The 24898-nt window shown below is 36.1% G+C and overlaps 2 protein-coding genes across 12 annotated transcripts in view; both read right to left on the bottom strand.

Annotated features, from left to right (window-relative positions):
• The window catches only part of MIA2 (MIA SH3 domain ER export factor 2), a 68706-nt gene extending 62172 nt beyond the window's left edge, over positions 1-6534 (bottom strand). For 3 of the 11 annotated variants that reach the window (XM_074290723.1, XM_074290730.1, XM_074290725.1), the window contains exon 1: positions 5969-6534. Coding sequence is in view for 4 of the 11 variants with exons in the window: in XM_074290719.1 (XP_074146820.1) it covers positions 5790-6020 (231 nt within the window). In the remaining 7 variants the exon portion in view is untranslated. Of the gene's footprint in view, positions 1-5779 lie in introns of all 11 variants that reach the window. The other 8 variants (XM_074290719.1, XM_074290720.1, XM_074290721.1 and 5 more) reach the window with 5 other exon arrangements.
• Positions 6535-6669: 135 nt separating this feature from the next.
• The window catches only part of LOC141552833 (melanoma inhibitory activity protein 2-like), a 64738-nt gene continuing 46509 nt past the window's right edge, over positions 6670-24898 (bottom strand). The window contains exon 6 of the mRNA XM_074284796.1: positions 6670-6731. Within this exon, the coding sequence (XP_074140897.1) occupies positions 6670-6731 (62 nt within the window). The remainder of the gene's footprint in view (positions 6732-24898) is intronic.

Genomic DNA, 24898 nt, shown 5'->3' with positions numbered 1-24898 from the left:
TCCATTTTCTGCCACTGTCACTGTGGAATTGAAAAGGACCAAATAAAACTGAGGGATATTTTGCTATTAGTTGTTACCATAGCAAAAGACTTCACCTAGTGGTTAGTCAATGATAATGAGCTTCTGTGCATTTAACAAATTATGCTACCTCTGCAGGTGACAAAATTAAAGGAGCAGTTGAAGGAACTGGGATGTTTATTTTGGAGAACTGAAGACTGGGAAGGAGGGGGCAAGACGACTATATGTTTCTGGCAATACAATGAAACCTTTGGAAACCTTTCCAAGACATGTTTAACTAATTGAAGGAAATGCTAAATTTTAGTTAGCAGTTAAATAAAATAATAAAGTGTAATATTTTCTCAACTTCATAGTATGAAGCATAGTTTGAAACCAATAGACTCCTTTTGGAATTCCATATATCCCAAGTTAAGAATCCCTTATGGAAGGGAAATGTTTTCTGACAAAAGTTATTGGCTGGCTTGGAGTGTTAGTATTTCACCTGTACTGAAGGTCTTTGAACACTGTCATATAATTAGTTAATTGCAGAGCTTAGACTAGATACAGTTGTGGCATGATTCTTAATTTCACAAATGGGAGCTAGAAATGATTTCAGAGATTCATTCCAATATCATTTTTATAGATATGGGAAATTAGGCAAGAAATTAATGACTTGCCTAAAAGTCATACAAGTAGAAAATGGCAGAGTCAGAATCTGACCTGAGGTCCTCTAGCTGAATAACTAGCACTCTTCCACCATACCACACTACCTCAACCAAAGCTGCAAGTTTTATCAAGCAGTTCTTCTCATGGATTTCTGTATATTGTGGATTTCTCATCATTTCTACTCTTCCATGGTATCAAGCACACTGTATATATTTGGGCTATTTTCCCCCCTATCTCTTTCTTTTTAGTTTAAAAAAAAATTCTCTCTTAGATTTTTAAGACTCTGGAAAAATATATTTTATCAATCCTTGTCAGATCTATTCCATCCTAACAAACTCATTATTTTTATATTTTAAGTTGCAGTTCAGAAATCTAATTCCTATTTTTAAATGTCATTTTAAAAATCAGCTATTCCCCTCCCAAATTTACTCCCTAGAAATATCTCAAGCTCAACATGTCTAAAACTGAACTCATTATCTTTCCTCCTAAACTGCCTTTTTTCTAAACCTCCCTACTTCTATCAAATATGATCCTTTCAGTGTCTTGGGTTCATAATGTAGGCATTATCCTCGATTCTTCCCTTTCCCTTACACTATATATCCAAACATTACCAATATTTCTCACATCCAAGTTCTTCTACTACCAAAGATACCATCTTACTTTAGATCCTCCATCAGCTCTTGCCTAGATTATTCCAATAGCCTCTTACTTTGCCTCCCTGCCTCAAATCTGGCATTACTCCAGTATATTCTAAATACTGATGCTAAAGTAATTTTCTTTAAACATAGATTAGATCACATGACTACCTTACTCAACCAATTCTAGTAGTTACCTATTATTTTTAGATACAAATATAAACTTCTTTATGCAGCTTTTAATCCCCTTTACAATCTGGTCATGCAAATTAAGATAAGTCTGAGGCACCACTTCACACCTCTTAGATTGGCTAAAAGACAGGAAAAGATAATGACAAACGTTACAGGGGATGTGGGAAAACTGGGACACTAATACATTATTGGCGGAGTTGTGAACTAAGCCAACCATTCTGGAGAGCAATTTGGAATTATAACCAAAGGGCTATCAAACTGTGCATACCCTTTGATCCATCAGTGTCTCCACTGGGTCTGATCCCAAAGAGTTCATAAAAAAAAGGGAAACGGATCTTCACAAGCAAAATTGTTTGTGGAAGCCTTTTCTGTAGTGGCAATAAACTGGGATACCTACCAGTTGGAGAATGACTGAGTAAATTATAATATATGAATGTTATGGAATATTATTGTTCTATAAAAATGAGCAAGCTGATTTCAGAAAAGCCTGGAAAGACTTAACATGAAGTAATACTAAGTATAGTGAGTAGAACCAAGAGAACATTGTACATAGCAACAAGATTATGTGATAATAAACTGTCATGGTTCTTTTCAATATTGAGGTGATTCAAGTCAATTTCAATAGAATTGTAATGAAAGAGCCATCCTCATCCAGAAAGAAAACTATGGAGACTGAATGTGGAAGTATAGTATTTTCACCTTTTGTTGTTGATTTTTTGCTTTTTTTTTTTCTTGTGTTATTTTTTTCTTCTACCTTTTTATTTGAGTTTTATTATTCAGCATGACAGATATGGAAATGTTTAGAACTACACATGTTTAACCTATATTGGATTACTTGCTGTTTATGGGAAGGGGTGGGGGGGGGAAAGAAAGAAGAAAAATGTGGATCACAAGGTTTTTCAAAGGCAAATGTTGAAAACTATCTTTGCATGTATTTGGAACAATAAAAAGCTATTAAAAACAACAGCAACAACATGGTGAAACCTATCATAGTCAGTAGACATATAAAAGCCCCCCCAGTCTGGACTCCAGCCTATAAATTTCTGTGCACCCTAATTAAGTCAAACTGGTAGATTTACCATCTCCAACACAAGATGCTCTATTTCTTACTTCAATTATTTTGTATAGACTGTCCCTGGAATGCTCTCCTTTACTTCCACCACTTGAAATCCTTAGCTCCCTTAAAGTATAGTTGAAGTATCACCTATAGAAATATTTCCTCTAATTCCCATTGTTAGTCATCCCTACTCCTCAAGCATTACATTGTACATATTTTGTATTTACTTCTCCATATATGAACTGTTTTCCCAATAGATGAATTGATTCAACTAAGCCTGTCTCTTATATTTCTATTGTTCAAACAGTCCAGTGAAAGGAACATCTTATGGCATTTTTGTAGAGGCAACCAGGAAGCCAATCCAATAGATCAAGTCATAAAACACGAGCCAATTAAATCTCAAGGTCAATACTGATCTCTAGGCTTATTGATTATTTTAATCTCAAGCCCTCCCTAAATACTAAAATGTTGGTATTATTTAAAAGTTGTACTAAAGAAACTACTGGGGAACTTTTCATATAATATTTAGTTATAGTTGGCAGTAAGGGTAGCCCACTGTTGGAGTTGGAGGCAGTAAATTACGAGTTCAAATCTACCCTTAGGTACTCATTAGTCACTCAAACCTCTCTTAGTCTCATTTTCTCCATCTGTAAAATAGAGATAACAATAGCACCTATCTTATAAGATTGTGAGAATCAAATAAGTTAAATACGTAAAATAGTTTGCAAACTTAAAAACACTAGATAGACTATAGGGAACTGTACTGTTTGGACTTTGTTAGAACTGCAAGGCGCTGAGGGGAAAGGGGAAGAGAGGGATTTTACTTGAAGTGACAAAAGATGCTCTCTGGAGCAAATGCAAACCTATTGATGTGTAGAGGGGTTAAAATGATCTATTAACAGAAAAAGTTTCTGCTTTCACACCTTTCAATTATTAACTATTAACTCTCTCTCTCTCTCTCTCTCTCTCTCTCTCTCTCTCTCTCTCTCTTTCTCTCTCTCTCTCGAATTTCTCCTGAAAGATAGGAATAATCCTGGAAATATTATCCTTGGCACAGAAGGGCAACTGTCTCAAAAGAGACAGCCCACGGGAAAGAGCAGTGGCACCTCCACAGCAGTACTCTCACTATAGCATAGAGGAATGTTATTAAAGAAGTAGCAGTTCTCAACCAGCACAGAAGGCAACCCCACTGTAGAATGCTCAGACACCAGTGCAGAAAAAGGAAATGCTAGACCCTGGCACAGAGGAGCTGTACCTGGCTTGGCAGAATGATCAACATGCGGTTTCAGCAAAATGAAGAAAAAGTACAACATCAGTAGGTTGAGCACACAGTGCTCTGCAGAAGGAGGCAGCAGATGCAATGTTGGCCCCAATGAAAATTGACTCAACAGTAATATGGACCTTATTGGCAGCAGTGTGGATACCAGCACGAGCAGTAGCAAAAGTGGTTACCAATTGCTTAATATAATTTGCAAATAAAATAATGCTATCAGTTTAGAACTCCAATGATCATTGGATAAATATTGTCTAGGGAGCAATGGAGAAGCATAGGTGCTGCTCCAGGCAAGTGGCTTGCTTTCTAGCAATTGAGGGAGGTAAAATTTATCTATTTAACCTCCATGGAAAAAGGCAAGAGATCCTCAGCAGAAATTTCTAAAGGATCACAATTTTGGCATTCCTTCTTTTCTCCCAATACAATGGGTCTTCCCAAGGAGAATAGATCATGGCTCTCTTTGAGGGCACAGTCAAAGTAGATAATTCTCTGTATTGAATCTAATACCAGCACGAGATTCACATAAGAATATAATGACTTCTTGGCTACTTTACTACAAATCATCTTGACCAATGATGTGAATGAGTAATCACACTCAAAATGCCATATCTGTGTTGTGTCCTGCAGCTTCTTAATCATCATCACTTGACACTTTAAACTACAAAGATGCATCTTACATCACATGAACCATACAGTTCAAATCTAAGCCTTAGACCTTAAAAAGGAAGGAGGTAAAGCCTGGGAATTTTGGTCACTGCTCTCCTTCATATTTTATCACTTCTTCAGAGGGCTATAACCTTGTTTGTTTAGAGAGAGAAGATAGGATGAAGGTCGTGGAAGGTTGTGCTATTTTTGTGTTTTCAGCTTTTCTCTTCTTCCTCCCAAACTTATGTCAGGCTTCTGGCATCCCCCAGACAACAGATCCTAAGGACATCTAAATGATGGAAAACCTACTAGAAGACCTTTATGGCCCATCACTAAAGGGCATGATATACTGTGGCCATCATTTCCACTCCATCTTGTCCCCTACAAATGGGCTAGGCTAGTTTTTCCTTGTAAGATATTAAAATTGTTCTAGATACTTAATTGGTCCAAGGGATTAAGCAGCAAACTGCTGATGTCATTTTCTGATAGCATAAAGACTAAAAAGTCATGCTTTTAGACAACAGATTAACAGAACCATCACCCAAAGGAATGCAATGCCCGAATAATCAATGTGGCATTCTTGCTACATATTCTTTTCCTGCCATATTTAAGTAAACTTTCTTTTATTGACTGTCAGTCTACAAATGTCTCATTTCATTCCAATTCTAAACCTGAATCACCAATCCTGGTCTATAACACAAGAGTAGTTAGAAAAGAGATACTCTAAAACGTTATTTATGAGACTGTATAATGGGACAAACTTTAAAAAAAAATGTATCATCATTACGTAATAAACAGTCACACTTGGATCAGTGATCTAGTGATGATCAGTGATAAGGCATTTCAGAGGTCATTTAATCCAACTCCCCCTTCATTCCAGCACCTAACAAATACTAATTAACAAATGTCTCCTGAATATAATTTGAAAGAATTAAGAACGAAGAAAGCGGAATTCATAAAGTTAAGTGACTATCAAGGTTACACGGAGATTTGAGCACAGACGCTGTATATCTAGCTTCTCAAACTTACTAGCAGAATGTAGGGCAAGTCTCTTAACTTTTTAGTTTCCTCGTTTATGAAATGGACCAGAAGGCCTCTGCGCCCAGCAGAGCCACAATCTCTCATTCATCCTGGTACAACAGTTATATTTCCACAGGAGGCTAGTAAATATTGACTGAACTCTCCGTTTCATATCTCCAGAGCTTGCTGCGGGTCTCAAGACAATCCCGGTCCCAGCTTCCTTTCCCCTGGCCCCGCTCCAGTGACCCCCGGCCTTTACACCCCCATCCGCCCCGCCCCGGCCCTGGCCTCAACTCAAGCTCACGTTGCGCAGCTTCTCCAAAACTAGTCCAAAGTAAAGCTGAGCGGCGGCTCTAGGTCCCTCCATGACTCCGAGGACCATTCCGGAACCCGCTCCGGTAACCATAGTCCAGAGATACGACTGCAACCGCAGCGACCCCCACTCGGGAATCTCACTGCGGGTCCCACTCCCGGTGAACGCACCTGGGCAACTGAGGAGTACCACTGGCGGAGCCGGCAAGGGGAGAGGCAACATCGGCTACGTGCTGCAAGACTCGAACCCTTCCCATTACTTCACCCAGTTTACCTGGATCTTCATTTGAGTTCTAAATTAAAGAACTTTCAACATCGGAGACCTGAATCATTTCCGCAACCATACATAATTTACGCTCCTCCCCCCTGTTTTTGGTTTCGACCAAACAGCTAGAGACGCAGCGCGGAGCATGGGGCGGGGCCAAGATCTGAAGGTTAATCTTCGGATTTCAATCTTAAAGGAGCCGGGTTTTTTTGTGAAAAAAGTAACCCTTAACTACGAGTAAAAAGCGGAAGGATTATAGATTTTTTTCCCCCTAAGACCTCCTACACTTTAAATTTGCCACTGAGCCCTTTGAAGACCAGAAGAATGAAATAGGCCTGGGCTCCTGAGGGAGCTAAGGCGATTTTGTTTGAGCTCGTTTAAGGTGAAATAGCCTGGAGGCTGCCGCCAACAGCTGAAGTTCTGATACGAGTAGGCGTAGAAACTACAACGTCCATAGTTCACCCGAACCAATGGGCTCAAGTAGCGCATGCGTAGAAATGATCTTCTGATTACTGCGCGGACAGACCCAGGCCTGCTAGGTTGTAACCAGGTTGTAACTCCGAGCACTTGGATAGTCCTCCTATCTCTACATGCTGTGTATCTACTCTTAACTCCTATTCCATTTTTCTGTACGGCGATTTAGAGGGCCAATCCGGTTGCCTACGACTCCTATAAAAAACAATCAACCAAGCTTTTAGTAAATGTTACTGAGGATGGTAGGAAGAAAAAGTGAAAAGTGGTTTCTTTGTCTAGAATGAATAAATTCATTGGTTAAAATGCCAAGGGTAAAGTCTAATCTCCCCCAATAAAAGAAAGCAAAGGTCAAGTCAAACAATACATAGGACTTGGAAGAGCCCAAACTAACGGGCTAATTAAAAATGTATTGGTGGCTGTGGTACCACCTCACACCTCTCAGACTGGCTAAACTGACAGGAAAAGATACCTAATTGGCATCTTGGATCTCTAAGTTTCAGACTTCCTGGCTCTAGTTGGAACCCAAATCCTCCTAATTTGTAAGAATTTATGGTCCTACCGCCAACTTGTCAGAACTTGATTGATGGTCCCTTTCTTGGAAATTCCCGTTCACCAGTGTTTGGACTTCATCCCCCCTGCCAAGCTTTGACTATTGGATTCTTTGAGAAGAAAGTCTGATTCAGCCCTGAGACCAAAAATGAATCTAGTAGATTTGAGATAGAGGATGCCATCCACATGCAGAGAAGGAACTATGGAGATTGAATGTGGATCAAAGCATAGTATTTTCACCTTTGTCTTTTTTTTCTTTTTTGTTTTTTTGTTTTTTTTCCTTTTGGTTAGATTTTTCTGCGCAACATGACAAATACGGAAATATATTTTAAAGAATTGTACATATTTAATCTGTATCAAATTACTTGCTATCTTGGGGAAAGGGATGGGGAGAGGAGAAAAATTTAGAACATAAAATCTTGCAGAAGGGAATATTGAAAGCTATCTTTATGTGTTTGGAAAAATAAAATATTATTGAAAAAATTTATTTTGTGGTAACTTGAATTATCAAGGAATCACCAAAGTGCTTGGCCAACATTAAAAGTAGAGTACAAGACAATTTTCTATGAGAAGGAAAGATAAAAGAAACAATGAGAGCAAAGATAGTTTTTAAATTCAATTTTTGTAATTACATTTAAGTATCTTGAATAAATTATTCTAGGCAGAATTTTATAATTAAGATTTCTAGTTTACCCTTTAAAGAGTATTCATAATGATTAATACTTCACCATTTAACTAATTTTTGATGATCTCAAGGTCTCACAGATTCAATGATCTCATCTATCATTTCCAACTGCCTACTTACTGGACATTACAAAAGGGATGCCATTTCAAACTCAGCATGTCCCAAACAGAACAGATTAACTTTTTCCTTCTGTGCCTTGTCCCTTCCAAAATTCCCTATTACTGTTGAGGGTAGCACCTTCTTTCTAGTCATCCAATCAAAACCTGGTCTATTCTTTCTTCAAAGTGCCCCTGTTTAATAACAGACACCATAATATCTGTTTAGAATATGGTTTTATATACACACACACACTAACACTTCATTCCTCTAACTCTGTTACCATCATCTTGTTGGCCATGCTCATGACTTCACATTTTGATTATTGCAATGGCCTTCTACTTGATGTCTCTCTTCCTCTAATCCATCTTTCACCCAGATATCAAAATTAACTTCCTTAAAGCAGAAATCTGATTTTGTCTCTAACCTCCAGTGACTCCCTACTGAATCAGTAGCCTGTTTGATTTTTAAAGCCCTTCACAAGCTATAGGAAGATCTTTACAATTTTTACTTGATGTTCATGTTTATGTTATTCAGTGATCTGTGACACACATGATACTCCATCTTCTGCATGTTTATTGCCCCTCATCCCTGGAATTCTCTGTCTTCTTACACTTACCTCCTGGATTTTCTGGTTTCCTTCAAATCCCAATTTAAAAGGCTTGTTGGACCCTACATCCTTCTAATTTGTAAGAATTTATGGTCTTACCTTCAACTTGTCAGAACCTGATTGATGGTCCCATTCTTGGAAATTCCTGTTCACCCCCCTGCCTTTGTCTACCCAACCTTAGAGCCACATGTATATATATTTCATGGGAACCTCACATTGGCTGTTGGATTCTTTGAGAAGAAAGTCTGATTCAGCCCTGAGAACAAAAATGGATCCTTTTGGTCCCAGAAAATCTCTCCCTTTCAGAAATCCAAATAAAATATTAAAAAACTCTCTAATCTCTATCTTGCCTCAGTTTCTCTAGCATTACATAAACTTGTAATTTACCATATAAATTGAGGAGTAGAATAACTTTTTCAAATCTAACAATTGGTGCAAAACAATACATTAAAATTTAAGTTGTGAAAATAGATCATGAAATAATCACAGAAAAAGAAAATAACAATATAAAGCAAACTGACATTCTAAACTATAGTTTTATTTTTTTTTTTTAAAGCATTAGAAATTCAGCATGTCTATAACTAGAAAAAATTCCAGAATAATTCTCACAGTTATAGGGTAATTTCTGCCAAGACAGGCTATTTTCAGGAGCCTCCTCTGTCACTTGAATTTCTTTAGGTCTTGTTTATAACCCAACACAGATTCTGTTACTTTGAGACAGCTCATTTATCTCAATAAATTGCCATCTAATTACTTTTCAAGATGAATGTGTATAATATAGATCAGAAAAGAAAAAAAAAAAAAAAACATATCTAAAGTCTTCCCAGGGAATCATGTATGGCAAAACTTAAAGGTTATTGCCACATAACAAAAGCTGAGTGGCTATACACAAAACTCTTCTCACTTTACTTTACCTGTTCTCCTAAATTCTCCTTATACATTTGAAAAGACACTAGCATATCCCAATAGCCTGTTGTAGTTGTAGTGAACTAATGTTCAAAAGCTTTAGAGTTTTTTTCAGCCCTGAGTCAGAAAAGTTCTGTATACTTATATCAAAAAAAGAGAGAGATACTGTTTTGATACCTGTGCAATAGCCCTAAGGGTGCCATCAAGTAGAGTCATGACTACCAACCAAATATCTGATTTCATGATCAGCTTCTCTTCTTAAACTTAATTTTTTAAATTTTCTATTGATGGGGGTTTTAAGAAACTTTTAAGAAACATATTTCATTAAGTTCAGGATAAATTGGAAACTATTTTACTCCTTGCTTAAAATTGCTATTTTACTCCTTGCTTAAAATTTACTAGACTATGATTTGCTGGGTTATTATCTTTTAGAAACAACCAAAAATCCAAGTCCAAGGACTGGCAGCCTTTCTGATCTGTTTTTCCACCCCTGTTACCCCAGTTCCTTAATTACTATTTCAGCATTTCTATATCAGGACTCTAATGGTTTGGGGTGGCCTGTCTTGGTCTAATTGCATAATTTACTCAGAAATCTGTCTCCTGCTACCAGCTTCTGTCCAGAGAGAAAGGGAAAATGGAGTTCATCCAAACCCCACTTTACACTTTCTTAGAGCCCCTGATAGTTGTGGAGTGCCCCTCTTTGGGCAGCAGAACTGCCTTGAGCACTGCTACTCAACAGAGACTGAAATAAATGCACAAATGACCACAGACCTAAAGACTGTCCATTTCTGGCTGAGATGCTCCCAAACTGCAGAGATTCGAACAGTGATGCTTGTGTGTCTCCCTGAATGAGGAATGCTGTTTGATGCTAATAATTCTTGCGTTATTGGGGAGAAACTGGTTCTTGCCATAAATCCTTGTATTTTTATAGTTTTAGTCTGGTTTATTTACTTTTGTCCTAACTTAATTTCCCTAATTCTCCTAACTCAGCCCCGCTTCAATTCTCCTGCTTCTCTGTTCTGAAAAACCTCCCTTCCTTATCAGTAGACCTGATAAGAACTTAGGCTTAGAATACCAGAATGTCTCTCCTATCCCAAGCTATCGAAATGTCTTATCAAGATGCTGTCTCCCCTGATTATTTCATCTCTCTAGAGACCTACTCCAATAGTCTGCTTGCTCTTGTCTCTATACTGTTCATGAGGTAACATAAACCCCTACCCTCTCTATCAGTGAGGTGAGATAGACAGCTTCCCGGGACTTGGCTGATCTGTCTTGTAGCTCAATGCTCAAGCTAAGCATTTGCTCATTGAGACATCATGGCAAAGCTCTGGTGAAATAGAAACAAAAATTAAAAGTTTTTGTCATTTCTCTCTCTCTTAGGGATACCTAAAGAGAACGAAAGCTATAGAGTTGGGTACAGTTACCGACTCTCAATAAACTCCACTGAACAGATTAACTAATCTATCTCCACCCACCTTGAAAGGGCTTCCTTGCCCTTGAAAGGAGACACACCCACCAAAGCTAACTCCTTTTGAAGTAAAAGAGGTTGGAAAAGAGCAATAAAATTCAAACTTAACCTAGGCTTAAAAGTTTAACTTCTTGAATTCTCTTATGTGGAATTGGACATTCTGTATAAGTTTAAATAGATTGTATTGTATTGGGTCAGAGCCTCTAAAATAATAAGCTTTTTTTTTTCTTGTCCTTTTGAAAATGTTTCTGTTAAGAATAATATGCAATTTGGGATATTTTTCTATGTATTGGGTATTTTAAAAGCAAACTGATTTGAATGAATAATGTTCACTTATGAAACATCTACTTGGCTATGAACTTATTGGGACAAATTCCTTACTGCTATCAATATAAGGTTATGATAAATATTTGTTTAAAATTTATGTTCTTGCATTTTTTCCTCCTGTAATTCATTTCTAAGATCAGAGCAATAGTCAATAGAAATTGTGAATGCAATTCAATTATGTCATACCTCATTGTTTCCAGCCTGATTATTTGTAATCATTGTATCCTAAATGCTTGGGCAAATAAGTATTTAGCCTGGTCATCTGTCTGTTACTGGACAATTTATTAATTGTCCAAAACTGATTTCTAACACCTGTTGGGTTTCCCTTTATCTCACTAATCTCAATTCTTCTCTTCTAAGAGCAACTACTGCCTCCTGAAAGAAAACTTGGAGCAGATGTGCTTTTTTTTTTTTTTTTTAAGCTCTCCCAGACTTAGACTCCTGTAGGAAACTGAGGAGATCCCAGTCTCTATCCTGAGTTCAAGCAGAAGGTAAACTGGAAAAACTACATCACAGGGGCTGAACTGCACCTCCTCCCCCGCGTCCTGCTCCCTGGTAGGAATTTGGGGTCTGGCCCTGTTTCCCTTTATCCCAGGACAGCCCGAACACCTCAGGGGCCAGTAAGCTGGGTAGGCTATACTGATACTGTGCACCTCCTCTGACTCCTTTCACCCCTCCCCCATAAAGAGTGGGGGAAAACAGGAAGGAAAAGATTCAGGATCTTTGCTTATTGAGGAATCAACTCTCTTCTTTTCAAGAAAAACAACAGTTTTCCCAAAATTTCCAAGATCTTAAACTGCATTCTTATCTTGATTTGCAGCCCTGACAATTGGGGATATACCTTTCCCTAGACCCTGCCTCACAAAAGAGCAGTGGCTCATTAAATCTATTAGATATTAAGGCCTTTTGCCTCCCCTGATTTCTGAGTTCACACTCTTTAATTCCCAATCCCAGGAGGAATTAGGGGTGAAAGGGCTAGGCTACAAATAATCTTTTCTCTAAGCATTTTCTCCTATTTCTCTTTGATAGTTAGATGGGCCATCAGACAAGCAGCCCACAGAAGGGGCCTGATGATGTATTTCTCCCTAAAGGCCCATTCCTCTGAATGTCACCATCTCCACCCTGGATGACACCCCACTTTTAATCTGTTCCTGAGATCTGTTTTCTCGGGGCTTCTGGATTCTCAGCCACCCTTCAGCCTGGAGAACATTGATTGGACAATTGACTGGGGACAACTGACTGGGGACAACTGACCGGGACACCCCGTAGATCCCCTGCTGCCATCCTCCACATCTCATGCCTCACCTCCAGGCATGAAACCCCAAATCTCTACGACCCTTGTCAGCTCGAAGCAATTAAGAGATCATCTCCCCTTTTCCCACATGCATCTGGAGGTGACAGTTTGAGGGGGAACAAGAAGAGGGGACCCTGCTACTCTGAAGATCTTTGGAGAAAATCTTCAACCTTGCCTCAAATGAGGGACACTGCCCCCCAATTTTTTTTAAATGAATTTAAGCCTTAACTGTTTGAGGGGGGAAATGATGGAGGTTGAGGTCCCTTTTAAGAAACCCCCATCATGGCTGACCTTTGATTTATAAATCCTGGTCAGTGGGCTTTCTCCATCCCCCACCGGATCTGAGCTAACTGGGGTTTTCCCAACTCCCACAGTTTAAACCCATTGAATTCTATTCAATGCTGACCCTGGCTGAAAACCAGCCAGGAGCTTCAGACTCCACCCACCTTCAAGGTCACCAAGAGCCCATTATAAAAGGGGCTACTTTGGAGTCCACATTGCAGAAGTTCTAAGCTAAGAAGTCCATATCCTTATGTTGATCATACCAAGGGTTTCTGCTCACCAGACCTAATTGGGTGCCCTTTTATCTCTACCCTCAACTTTACTAACTAAACCTTACTTCCAAATCCCTACAATAAACTCTTTTTATCAATCTAGGTTTTCGGGCCTGTAAATTCAATTTACAGGGGACTCTGTGCCATCAACGGGCCAACTTTGCGCTGACCCAAAAAGGGGGTTCCCCTTCAACTCTCATCACTATTTTTAAACCAAAGAACAGAAAATGTTAAATTTGTTGTATTGTGGTCATTAATTTGTGAATGCTTATGGCTATGTTAATTCTTTAAAAATTCTTATTTCAAGATGATTTTTTTTTCTTTATCTCCTCTACTCCTTGATCCAATTAAGTTTATTATTTTTTGTTGTTAAGTGGCATTACATTTTTTCTTTCATTCCAAATTAGAAAGCATTGCTTTTTGCTATTTAAATGTAAGCCTCAAATTCCTCAGGCAGTTTATAAGATATTTGTAATATGCATTTCTTTGGACAAAGTCAGGATTAGAAAAAAATGGAACACAGAAGCCATTTAATTAATTTTTGCCAAACTGACCTCACTCAATAGGTTTGCCACTGCAGAATCACAGAATTTCAAAAAGTAATAGAATTTAGGGCTAATTTATTCCAATTCTGTGTTTTTACAGATGAGGGGTGAGTTCCTGAGTGGGGGAGGGGATATGGCAGAGAAACTGAAGCACTGACAAAATTATTCCCTGGAACAGGCAGAAAGAAGACTCTGATAACAGAAATAAGTTTAGTTCCATGGTCCCACTCACTGAAAGGAATCCAATTAGAAATTCAAGTTATGCCAAGTATCTGAGGCTAAAATTTCCTCTGAAAGCTACTTATGGTCCATGACTCTGATGCTGACTCTTTTGGGTTAGTTTGCCATAGCACTCTGCCTTGTGGTGTCTTTCCCTTTACCCCTCCCACATGCCATGTGGTGTTTCCTAATGCCACAATGCTTTATGGTCTCTCCTCTCCTGATATAGTTATTTTAAAATGTTAACATACAATAGTTTTTTTTGTTTTGTTTTGTTTTGTTTTGCAAGGCAATGGGATTAAGTGACTTGCCTAGGGTCCCACAGTTAATGAGTTTCAAATGTCTGAGGCCACGTTGGAACTTACATCTTCTTGATTCCAGGACCAATGCTTTATCCACTGTGCTACCCAGCTGCCTCAGTTTTAATTTCTAATATAATAAATATCAATAGATAGAATCCTCATAAACAAAAGCTCTTTGGGATCTTGTATTTTAAAAGTGCAAAGGGATCTTGTGATCAAAAAGCTTGAGAATAGCTTCACTAGTCTAACCTGCTTCTAATATCATATTGAAAGCTTAGTTAGTTATGAATGGACAACTCTGAACTGCCTCAAATTGTGCCCCATCTCAAATCTCTTTAACCACAAGTCATATTGAACTAATTGAGCTAAATAATACAGAATTTCAAGAACTACCTTTGGAAGAAAACCAAACAATTGCTAAACTACCTGTTCTTTTTCAGAATTCTGATGATGTAAGAATTGTTCTCAAAATCTATTTAATCTAGAGTTATGGTTAAACAAGATCTGTGTGTGTGTGTGTGTGTCTGTCTGTGTTTCTGTGTGTATATTTATATATGAAACTTTAATCCTTTAAGGAGTGGTGATCTACTTCCTAAAGAAGTCTTTTCCTCCAGATGGTCAACTGTTTGATGTTATAATTGCATTTTTTTTTAAATAAAATATTTCCGGGCAGCTAGATGGTACAATGGATAGAACACCAGCCCTGAAATTAGGAGGACCTGAGTTCGAATCTAGCCTGAGACACTTAACACTTCCTAGTTGTGTGACCCTAGATAAATCACTTAACCCCAATTACCTCAGGAAAAAAAGAAGAAAAAGATTTCATCAATCTTTACTAATTAAAAAAAAATAATTTTTATTCTACAACAGTAATATTAGCCTAAATCTTTTACACAATAAAACTAAAATATGTTGTCTACAAGTGGCCTAATAGAACTACCAGAGAACTGAAGCAATTATTACCTGAAATATTTGGGTAAAAAATTCCACTCAGCAGTTATATGGAAAAATTGCATAAGCAAAGAACATTGCTTTGCATAAGCAAACTTGATCGGAAGCTCCATAAAGATAAAAGCGAATTAGTTATTAGATCAGGGACTATCTTATTTTCCTATTTGTGTCTCTAATGAGTTGCATATAGTACAACAAATTTAACATTTTCTGTTCTTTGGTTTAAAAATAGAAGATTAAAAAAATTCAGTTTAAGAAGAGAAGCTGACTGTGAAATCAGATATTTGGTTGGTAGTCATGACTCTACTTGATGTAGTCCTCTATTGCACAGGTATCAAAACAGTAAGCACGCAATAAAAACTTTATTCATTTATCTATTTGTTAATGAACAGAAAACTTTACAATGCTTGACATCCAATTAAAATGTTTCCATTCTAGGATCTACACTTAATTTTCTTTTTTTAGGTTAAGGAATAGTGATACAGGAAGACTAGTGTAGATATATGTTTTACATGATTGCACATGTATAACCATCATCAAATTGTTTGCTGTTTTGAATAGGGAGGGAGGGAGAAAGGAAGAGACAAAAATTTGGAATTCAAAATATTTTTTAAAACAAGTTTTGAGAACTCTTTACATATAACTGGAAACAATAAAATATTACTAAGTAAAAAAGAAATGATGATAGTTTATCATCAAAGTCCTGCACTAATTTGGTCATTCTGCCTCGAACATATTAAAAATAAAATTGTACACAGCACTTCACCTAACATTACTAGCCAATAATAGCATTAAAAATTATAGTTAATGTTTACAATAATTTGAGAAAACCAAATGTAATATCAAACATATGGTCACCCAAACTAAGTAATTGTCCTCTGTAACACTATTGGTAATTATACCTCAATCATTTTATTTGTTCTTTCACAAAATGGCTCTAGGAAATGATACTTTTTTGAGTTTTTCTGGTTATACATCATTAGAAGCTTGGCAATTTTTTGGCCAGCACAACTTATGAAATTGCCTAAGAAAGTGAAAGAGAGTTTCAATCTGATTGTTGGAAGTAATATTCCCACCATCAAAACTGAGGATCAATTGAGATATTTCAGTATGTTCACTTTGTTTATAGTTTTATCTGTTTCCTCTTCTGTTGTTAGAATGTCAATGGTCATTTCATTTGCTATGTGGAGGCCTTTCAATATCAGCCATCCTTACCTTTCCAACTTTTTGCTTCTAATCCTATGTAAGCTAGGGAAAAAAAAATTAAGCTTGTTAAAAATGATGTCCAATATTAGAATGAACAGACCATGAAAAGATTTTGTGAATTTCTTCACCCTTTCTACTGAGAATATAATAAATAAATCTACTCACTATCCAGATAGTCCTAGCCTTTCTGCAATGATTTATTTACTATCAGTTCTGTACCTTAAAGTATAATCAAGTTCCACAATCCTGCAGAGGATATTGCACTCTTTTATAGTATATGCCTGCTCACAGGCTTAAATGTTATCTATCCACCTCCTAATGAATATCTTTTTTGTAGGTAGATTCCAATCCTTTTAGAATAAATGAATAAAGTATTAAGTGCTTATTGTGAGTAAAGCACTATGTTGAGCTCTAGAATCAAATAGAAAAGTCAGTCTCTGTCCTCAAGACATTCACATTCTAATAGGGGAGCCTATTATTAGATGGAAGGTTTCATCTGGGAGTCAAATGGAAAGAGTTGCCACTAATCAAAGAAAGGGTTAATCTCTGGATTCAGCCCTCCACCCCAATAAAAACAAATGTTCCTCTCAAGTTACAGCAGTCCTTACACTCTTAAAGAACTTCAGCAGTCAAAAAGTGTAAAGGGCTGAAACTCTAAAATAGATGCACTGTAAACAGACAACTGAGCACTTAAGGCTAACTACCTATTGGACAATAATTCTATTAGCACATACTTGGAAAAATGGCCCTTCTCACTATTCCATGCTGGCTTGATCTTTTGGAGCATACAGATAATCGCAGGAGGGATTAGGGGATGGTGTGAGACAAGCCAGAGTCACTTTTGGAGGAGGACAAGGAGAAGGGAGTTTGGTGGAAAGCTTGTAGCAGTTTTGTCTATCTCCTTCTCTTCTTCCCCTAAAGACCAAGGACTTTTGCTTATCCTGACTCTGACTGATTCTGAGGCCTCCAGGGAGCTAGGCCAGACTTCACAAAAAAGAACTATCAACTTACAATTTACTCTTTGCCCAAATCTTGAACTGGTTACTCCCCAGATAAGTCTGACACCAACGGTTCATCTGCAAATACCTTTTGAATTCATTTACTTACATCTCCATTGTTCCTGATTAATTAATTCTAATTAATTAAGTCTAATTAATTCTACTATAAGAAGCAGAGAGTCTCACATTTCTAATTTGTAAGAGTCTCCAACAGGTGCCAAAAGGTTTGATCACATATTCCTTTCTGAATTTTGACTTTTAGTTCTTGTTAACCAATATCTCCAAGTGAAATTGTAGAAATTTATTTGAAATTGCCCTACAATGATGGTACATTATTCATGTGACATAGCTAAACAAACTAAAGAAGATTTATATGAATTGATATACAAGAAAATAAACACAACTAGATAAATAATATATAAAATATCCACAATACACCATAATATAAATGGAAATGATACCTCTTTTCCCTCCAAAGAAAATAAGAAAGAAAGAAAGAAAGCAGGAAGTGAAGAAAAAGAAAAAGAAAAAATAAGGGAAGGGAGGAAGGAATAATAAGAAACTGGACACTTCAATTATAGTAATTACATCTGGCCCCAAAAAAGAGGAAATGCACTTCCTCTTCTTTACAGAGGTAAGGATTATGGGTGAAGAAAATTACATATATTATTAGATGATAGTTGATATAATTAGAAAATTACATATACTATCAGATGATGAGTTGCTTAGTTTTGCTAAACTGCTTTTTCTTTTCATTGTTACAAGAAATGATTCATTAGGTACAAGAAGTGAAAAGAAATATTCAGAAATATCCCATGGTATATTTGATGGCTATTGTCTAGCAATTTGGACTCAACCCTTGGCATCATTTGGAGATAAGTAAGATGAGAAATGTGAGCACACCTATAAGAATGATGTAAGGAAGGTCACTTACTTTACTTATATACTGACATACAGTTTAGCAGCTCCATGAAAATATTTTATGTTGTATCATGATGCCAGGTATGACATCACTTTTCCCCAATGTCCTGATTATTAATATCAACTTAATAATAATAAAACTTTGCTCATTAAAGTCATTTACCACTGTAATAGAAAAGATTTTTGTAAAAGTCCAAGACCACATTTTTGAAGAATTATTAAAGGGCAATAGAAATTGGCATGGTGGGCATAAATAAACTACAACATATCAAAAATGAGGAAATGCACAGAAATGGAATAAAGGATGTCATCACAGAAATGTATGGCTTGCTTAAAAAAAAACCTTTGATATATAAGTAATACTTTTTTTATGTCCATTAAAAATACAAAAAAGCACAAAGATAAAATAACATGTCCTTACTATGATAAAAATGTACTGATATAAAGCTAAAAGCTATCAAGGAAAAACATCCAAAACTTTCCCAATAAGAGAAGGTATGGAGAAATTCATAGGAATTTTCTAGGAATGGATCGTTTATAAGATTTATATATTCATATAGAAAAGTAAGTACTGATTTCAGAGTCAACATGGTTTCACCAAAATAGACGAAGACAACTTATTCTTATTTTCTTTTTGGACAAGATTATTAAACTGGTAATATGATATGATATGACAAGGGCAATATGATAGTGGGAGACCCAGGGATCTGTGCTGGGTCCTATGCTAAACATTTTTATCAGTGATTTGCATAAAAGCATAGGTGGCATGTTTGTGTGAAAGGCACTAAGCTGGGAGGGATAATAATATATTTAATAACCGAACCAGGATTCAAAAAGATCTTGACAGGCTTTGGCATTGGATTTAATCTAATATGGTAAAATTCATCAGAGAAAAGTGTAACTTTTCAATTTCACAAGAATTGAGGAGATATGGTTAGACAGCAATTTATTTGTCTTAAAAAAAAAAAAAAAAAAAAAAAAAAAAAAAGATGTGGGGATTTTAGTAGACTATAAATCCAATATGGAATCCAATAAGATATGACAGCCAAAAAAAAAGAAAAAGCTAATGTTGAGTTACATTATTTCCAGGAATAAGAATAGTATAGTTTCTCTGTATTTTATCCTGATCAGATTACATATAGATTGCTATATTCAATTATAGGTATGACAACTGAAGAAAGATAGAGAGTGACAAGAAAAGGACAACTATTGACTTTAGACCACATGAGGTTGAGTTGAAACAACTGGATATGTTTCATCTGAAGAAAAGATCAAAAAAGAACATAATAACTGTTCTTCAACATCTATCGTATCGAAGAAAGATTATTATATTTGACCCCATATGTCAGAACTAGGAATAGTGAATGGAAGAGGCAAATTTGGGCTTGATGTCAGGAAAAAAATCTCTAATAATTGTAATTCAGTTAAGTAACTCTTTGTGACCCAATTTAGGATTTTCTTGGCAAAGATACTAAAATGGTCTTCCATTTCCTTCTCCAGATCATTTTATAACTGAGGAAACTGAGACAACCAGGGTTAAGTGACTTACAGAGCTAATAAGTGTCTGAAGCAAGATTTGATGTCAGGAAAAGACAGGAAAATCATCCTGTCTTCAGGCCCAGCACACTATCTACTGTATCAACTAATAATTAGAGCTTCCCAAATGTAGAATAATTTGCTTTTGGAAGGTAATAGATTTGCCTTCATTGGAAGTGTTCAAGAACAGACTGAATAACAATTTGTCATTTATGCTATTTGGGGAATTCCTTTGGGTATACATTAGACTGAGATTCATTCCAACTCTAATATTGTGTTCTGTGATTATGAAATTAAAACACTGATGAAGTTTCATCTCATATCATAAAAATTGGAAATAGTTAAAGATGAAGAAACTATGTGAAGACATGTTGACATGAAGAAATTATATTGACATGATGTTTTCTTTTCATTTATTTATTTTCGGCTTTTTTTTAGTTGGAGCAATTGGAGTTGTGACTTGCCCAGGAAGTGCTAAATGTCTGAGGTCAAATTTGAACTCAAGTCCTCCTGACTTCAGGGCTGGTGCTCTCTATCCACTAGCTGCCCCAATGCATTCTCTTTAAAGCTATGAAGTGGTCTGTTTTGGATTTCAATTTGTAATCATGCAAGATCAATTAAGCAGTCCATACTCCTTGACTCAGCAATCCCTCCATAACAGCATGATTCAATCTATTTAGGCTGCATTAAGTAGGTCATTCAATTGCAGAATTGGTTCCTTAGCAAGCTCTGCTGCTGACAAATCATGCCTGTCGGACTGGGCTAGGCAGACTACTCAGTTGATAAACTCTTCCGAAGGGTCTCTTCTGGAAGGGTCAATACACTAACTTCTTGAGCTCACTTTTCAGTGGAGAACTACAGATTTTATCACCTCTAATCTCTAGTTTAGTCAGGTGTTACAGTTCTCTTTTCAGCTGAATTATTACAGTACTCTTCAGTCTTTATCCAAAAATTGGCAAAAAGTCTCTTCTTTTTTACTCCAAAGTTTTACTTCTGTCTAAGCAACCTTAATGAACTCAGGCAACTCTATAAGAATTAAGTTGCAGAAAAGGTACTAACTTGAATTTATAGAGGAAGTTTTCTATATCAATATAGACTATCACAAGTCTACTCCTCAACTGATAAGTTATAAAAAGATACGAACAGTTGTCAAAATAAATGAAAATGGTCAACAACCATGTGATAAAATTCTTCAAATCATTAGAATGGAAATTAGAAATGCGAAGTCAAAGGACTCTGAAATTTCACATTACCCTTAGAAAATTAACAAAGATGAGAAATTGAAACAGGTTGTGGTCCCTTTAAGAAACTGTATTTCCTATTGATCTGTGATTCCTTTCAGATTCCCAGCCCCTCCTGGCTGACGCACATCCTCCCCAGACAAGTTGTCTTTCCAGGATGCCAGAGTCTTTGATTCAATTACAAATCTTAGTCAAAAAGCATCCCTTTGAATTCCAGTAGGAGATTCGGGCTTGTCCCAGCTCCCATTCTGACTTGCTCGGGCTTCCCAACCCCCACTAAGATATAATAAGCTTACATCAACTACAGTTTTTGCAGATGGACTTTGGCAGCCCTCTTTACTGCCAGGACTTTCTGTCCACTGAGAACTGCATTCTCAATGCAAAACTCCATTTTCCATACACCTGCCACTATAGGAGTCAGTCTCTGGATAAACTGATTTCTATCTAACACTAAACTTTCATTTTGCAACTAATATTCGGGAATGAGTGGATTCTTTCACTCCTAAAACCTGTGGCTGATTTTAAGGGGATTCTTAATAACTCTCTTATAGCCACTAACATCTAGACCACCAGGAATCTAGATCACTCAAGCAACATTAAAATGATATAAGTAGTCATTGCTAAAATGGTTACTGTGAACTTGTACAGCTAATCTGGAAAAGAATTTGGAATTATGTAAAACAAGTTACTATCCCTTGACTGATTAAAAAAAGAATCTCAAAGAGGAAGTTACAAAATTAATTATAGCAGCATATTTCATAGTAGAAAAAAAAAACAAAACAAAGCAAAAAACTGAAACAAAGTAGGTATCCATTCACTAAAGAATAGTGCAAATTGTAATATTAAGAATATAAGGATTCAAAGAACCTTGGAACTACTTTTATGAACTTACACTGAGTAAAATAAGTTGAACTAAGAGAACTATATATAGAGAGAAGGAGAGCTAGACAAAGACAAAAAAAGAGAGAAACAGAGAGTATGTGTATTCTCAACATTCCCATATTTAACTTTTGTGATTTCAAGTATTCACATAATTTTATTAGTAACCTAATTTTCACTTTTGCGTTGGCAAAAGGCACGTTTGTGACTATGCATAGTAGAGAAAAACATGAGAAGTTCAATAGGCAAGAGTTTGTGGAGTGGCTGGTGCATTATTGCATATTTTCATCGGTTGCCTTTAAAACTCAAGTTTTGTGTTAGAGTTATGCCCCCAAAGCATATTGTAAGTCCTTTGGGTTCTAAGCCCAAGAAATCTTATTTTATTACTTTATTTTATTGAACTTTGTAGATATTGCAGTTTTTACAAATTGAAGATTTATGGTAGCCCTGTTTTGAGAAGTCTATCAATGTTATTTTTCCAGAAGCATGTACTCACATAATGTCTCTATGTCACATTTTGGTAATTCTTACAATATTTCTAACTTTTTTCATTATTATTATATATGTTATGGGGACTGTGATCAGTGATCTTTGATGTTACTATTGCAATTGTTTTGTGGTGCACCCACATGAGATGGCAACTTAATCAATAAATGTTGTATATATTGTGAATGCTCCTCTGACCAATTGTTCCCCAGTTGAAAGACTCTTCAGTCTTTACCTTAGCCCTTCCTTTTCCCTGAAAACTGAAAGACTGAAATAAGACTAGTTAATAACTCTACAATGGCCTGTAAGTGTTTCAGTAAAAGGAAGAGTCAATTGATGCTGCAAAATTCATTGTTGTTTTATTTTAAGAAATTACCTCAGCCACCCCAACCTTCAGTAGCCACCACCCTAACCAATCAGCAGCTGTCAACACTGAGGTAAAACCCTTCACCAGCAAAAAAAGTAATTTCTTAAATTTAATTAAATTTTTAAAAGTCATTTTACTGAAACTTACTGAAGGCTCAAATGATATTTTTAATTTTTTTTAATCATTAGCATTTTTAAATGCTTTAAATTAAGGTATATATTTTATATCTTTTTAGACATACTATTGCACACTAAATAGTGTAAAGTAGCATAAAGTTAAATACAACTTTTATATGCAGTGGGAAACAAAAAATTTGTGTGGTTCACGTCATTGTGATATTTGCTCTTTTTACAATGGTTTAGAACCAAACCTCAATATTTCTAAAGCATGCCTGTATCTGCAAAAAGAAGGAATGTATATAGTGGTAGTGAATTTACTCCAGAAAATGCTAACGTAACCTTTCAAATATGCAATCTCTGATGAAAGATTACAATTTTGAGGGAGTCACGTTCTCCATTTTCCATAGATTCAAAAGTGTCAACATTTGTGTTTTTGGCTTTCATGAAACTTTTGAGGAACATAACCACTGTGAAAATTAAAGATTGGCTATATATGCAACATAAATTCACATATGTGTGCATACACAATAATTTAAAGAAAAGCCACTCTTCCAATATCAGAATTCAGATCAATGAAATCTTGACTTTAGATGACTGATGATAGAACATGTTTCCCTTTCACCAGTAGAAAGGTAACAGTCTAAGGGAACCAAAGAGTTACCTTAAGTACCTGGCTATTCACAAGTTGATAGAATGAGTTCAGGATACAATGAACTACTTAGATGAGCAGGGCAATACCAAATACTATGATTTGTTTGTGATGGTCAACAATTGAATCACTCAGGCTTACCTTCTGTGCCTGTTTGACTGCCAGGCCTTTCTATCTATGCTGATACTGTATAATAAGAACCATCCTCCCCCCCAGCATTTCCACATTCTGTACTATACCCTCTTATAAGTATTATCTTCCTTTATTAGAATGTAATCTCCTTGAGCTTTTTTATAAGAAAGTGTTATGATGAGTGGGTATTAATGGGAAATGATTGATTTTTTAAAGTATCAATAAAACTTTAAAAAATAAGAAGAAATATCACAAAAAGAAAAAAAGGACTATGTTAACAAATAGAAAAATACTCATTACTAATGTGGTAATATACCAATAAGTTTCTACTCTGTGCCAGGCATTGTGCTAGGTGCTGGAAATACAAAGAAAAATAAATTTGGGGAGCTTACATGTTATCCAAAATAGACAACACGTCCATATACAGGAAAATAAAAAATTTATAAAAAATGATACAAAAATGATACAAGAAGAGGGAGGAGGAAGGAGGAGGAGAAGGAGGAGTCTGAATTTTTTTCTCTTTCTTTTTCTTAAAAATAACCCATTGTAAAATTTGTGTTAAGTATTTGGTCATATTTTAACTTTAAAAAAGAAATTGTGTATATTTATAGTATTAAAATATGTTAATATTCTATTATACCATATTTATATAATTTGTACAATATTATATTTATGCATTTCTGAGCTTCTAAATTTTTTTCTGTGATGTTTGCTGGCCTCTGGGTGTCATCTTTTTCAGCTTTTGCAAAACTTCCCTAAAATTCTTATCTAATTTCTTATGCCAGATATATCAAAACTGTGATGGGAAAGTTGTAATGTGGAAGGGATAACTGTGGTATTGTGTATGGTGAACAATAAGATGAACAGTTGGACTGTAAGTATAAATGGAAATATACAATGTGTAAGAAATTCTCTTCCTAGTGCCTTCCTTTATAGAGGGCAGAAACTGGACTCTCAGAGTACTTCATTTTCTATTGCTGTCCTGTTCAGTTTTAGCATCAGGGAACAAGATGCCCCTCCCAGGATAGTTAGTTATTTTATAACCCACCATGCTCTTAGCTCAAGGTTTGATTGCTCCCATTTCCCTCAGTCTCCTTTCCCCTCTTTTTGGAAAGCTAGAACATGGGAATACCAAATTCCTACCAATGCCCTCCCTTTATAGAGGGCATAAACAAAAACTTTGAAAATCTCAATTTTAATAATAAATAGAACCTTTATTTCAGAGGAACTGCTTTCTTTCAAGTGCTTTTTAGAAATTTTAAGTAGTAACTTTCCTCTAAAGTTTTCTCAACATACTCTATATTTCTCCTCAAGCTACTTGT

Source organism: Sminthopsis crassicaudata, chromosome 2, assembly GCF_048593235.1.
Source record: "Sminthopsis crassicaudata isolate SCR6 chromosome 2, ASM4859323v1, whole genome shotgun sequence".
In the NCBI taxonomy this organism is placed as follows: domain Eukaryota; kingdom Metazoa; phylum Chordata; class Mammalia; order Dasyuromorphia; family Dasyuridae; genus Sminthopsis; species Sminthopsis crassicaudata.
This window is presented reverse-complemented; position numbering and strand designations above follow the sequence as displayed.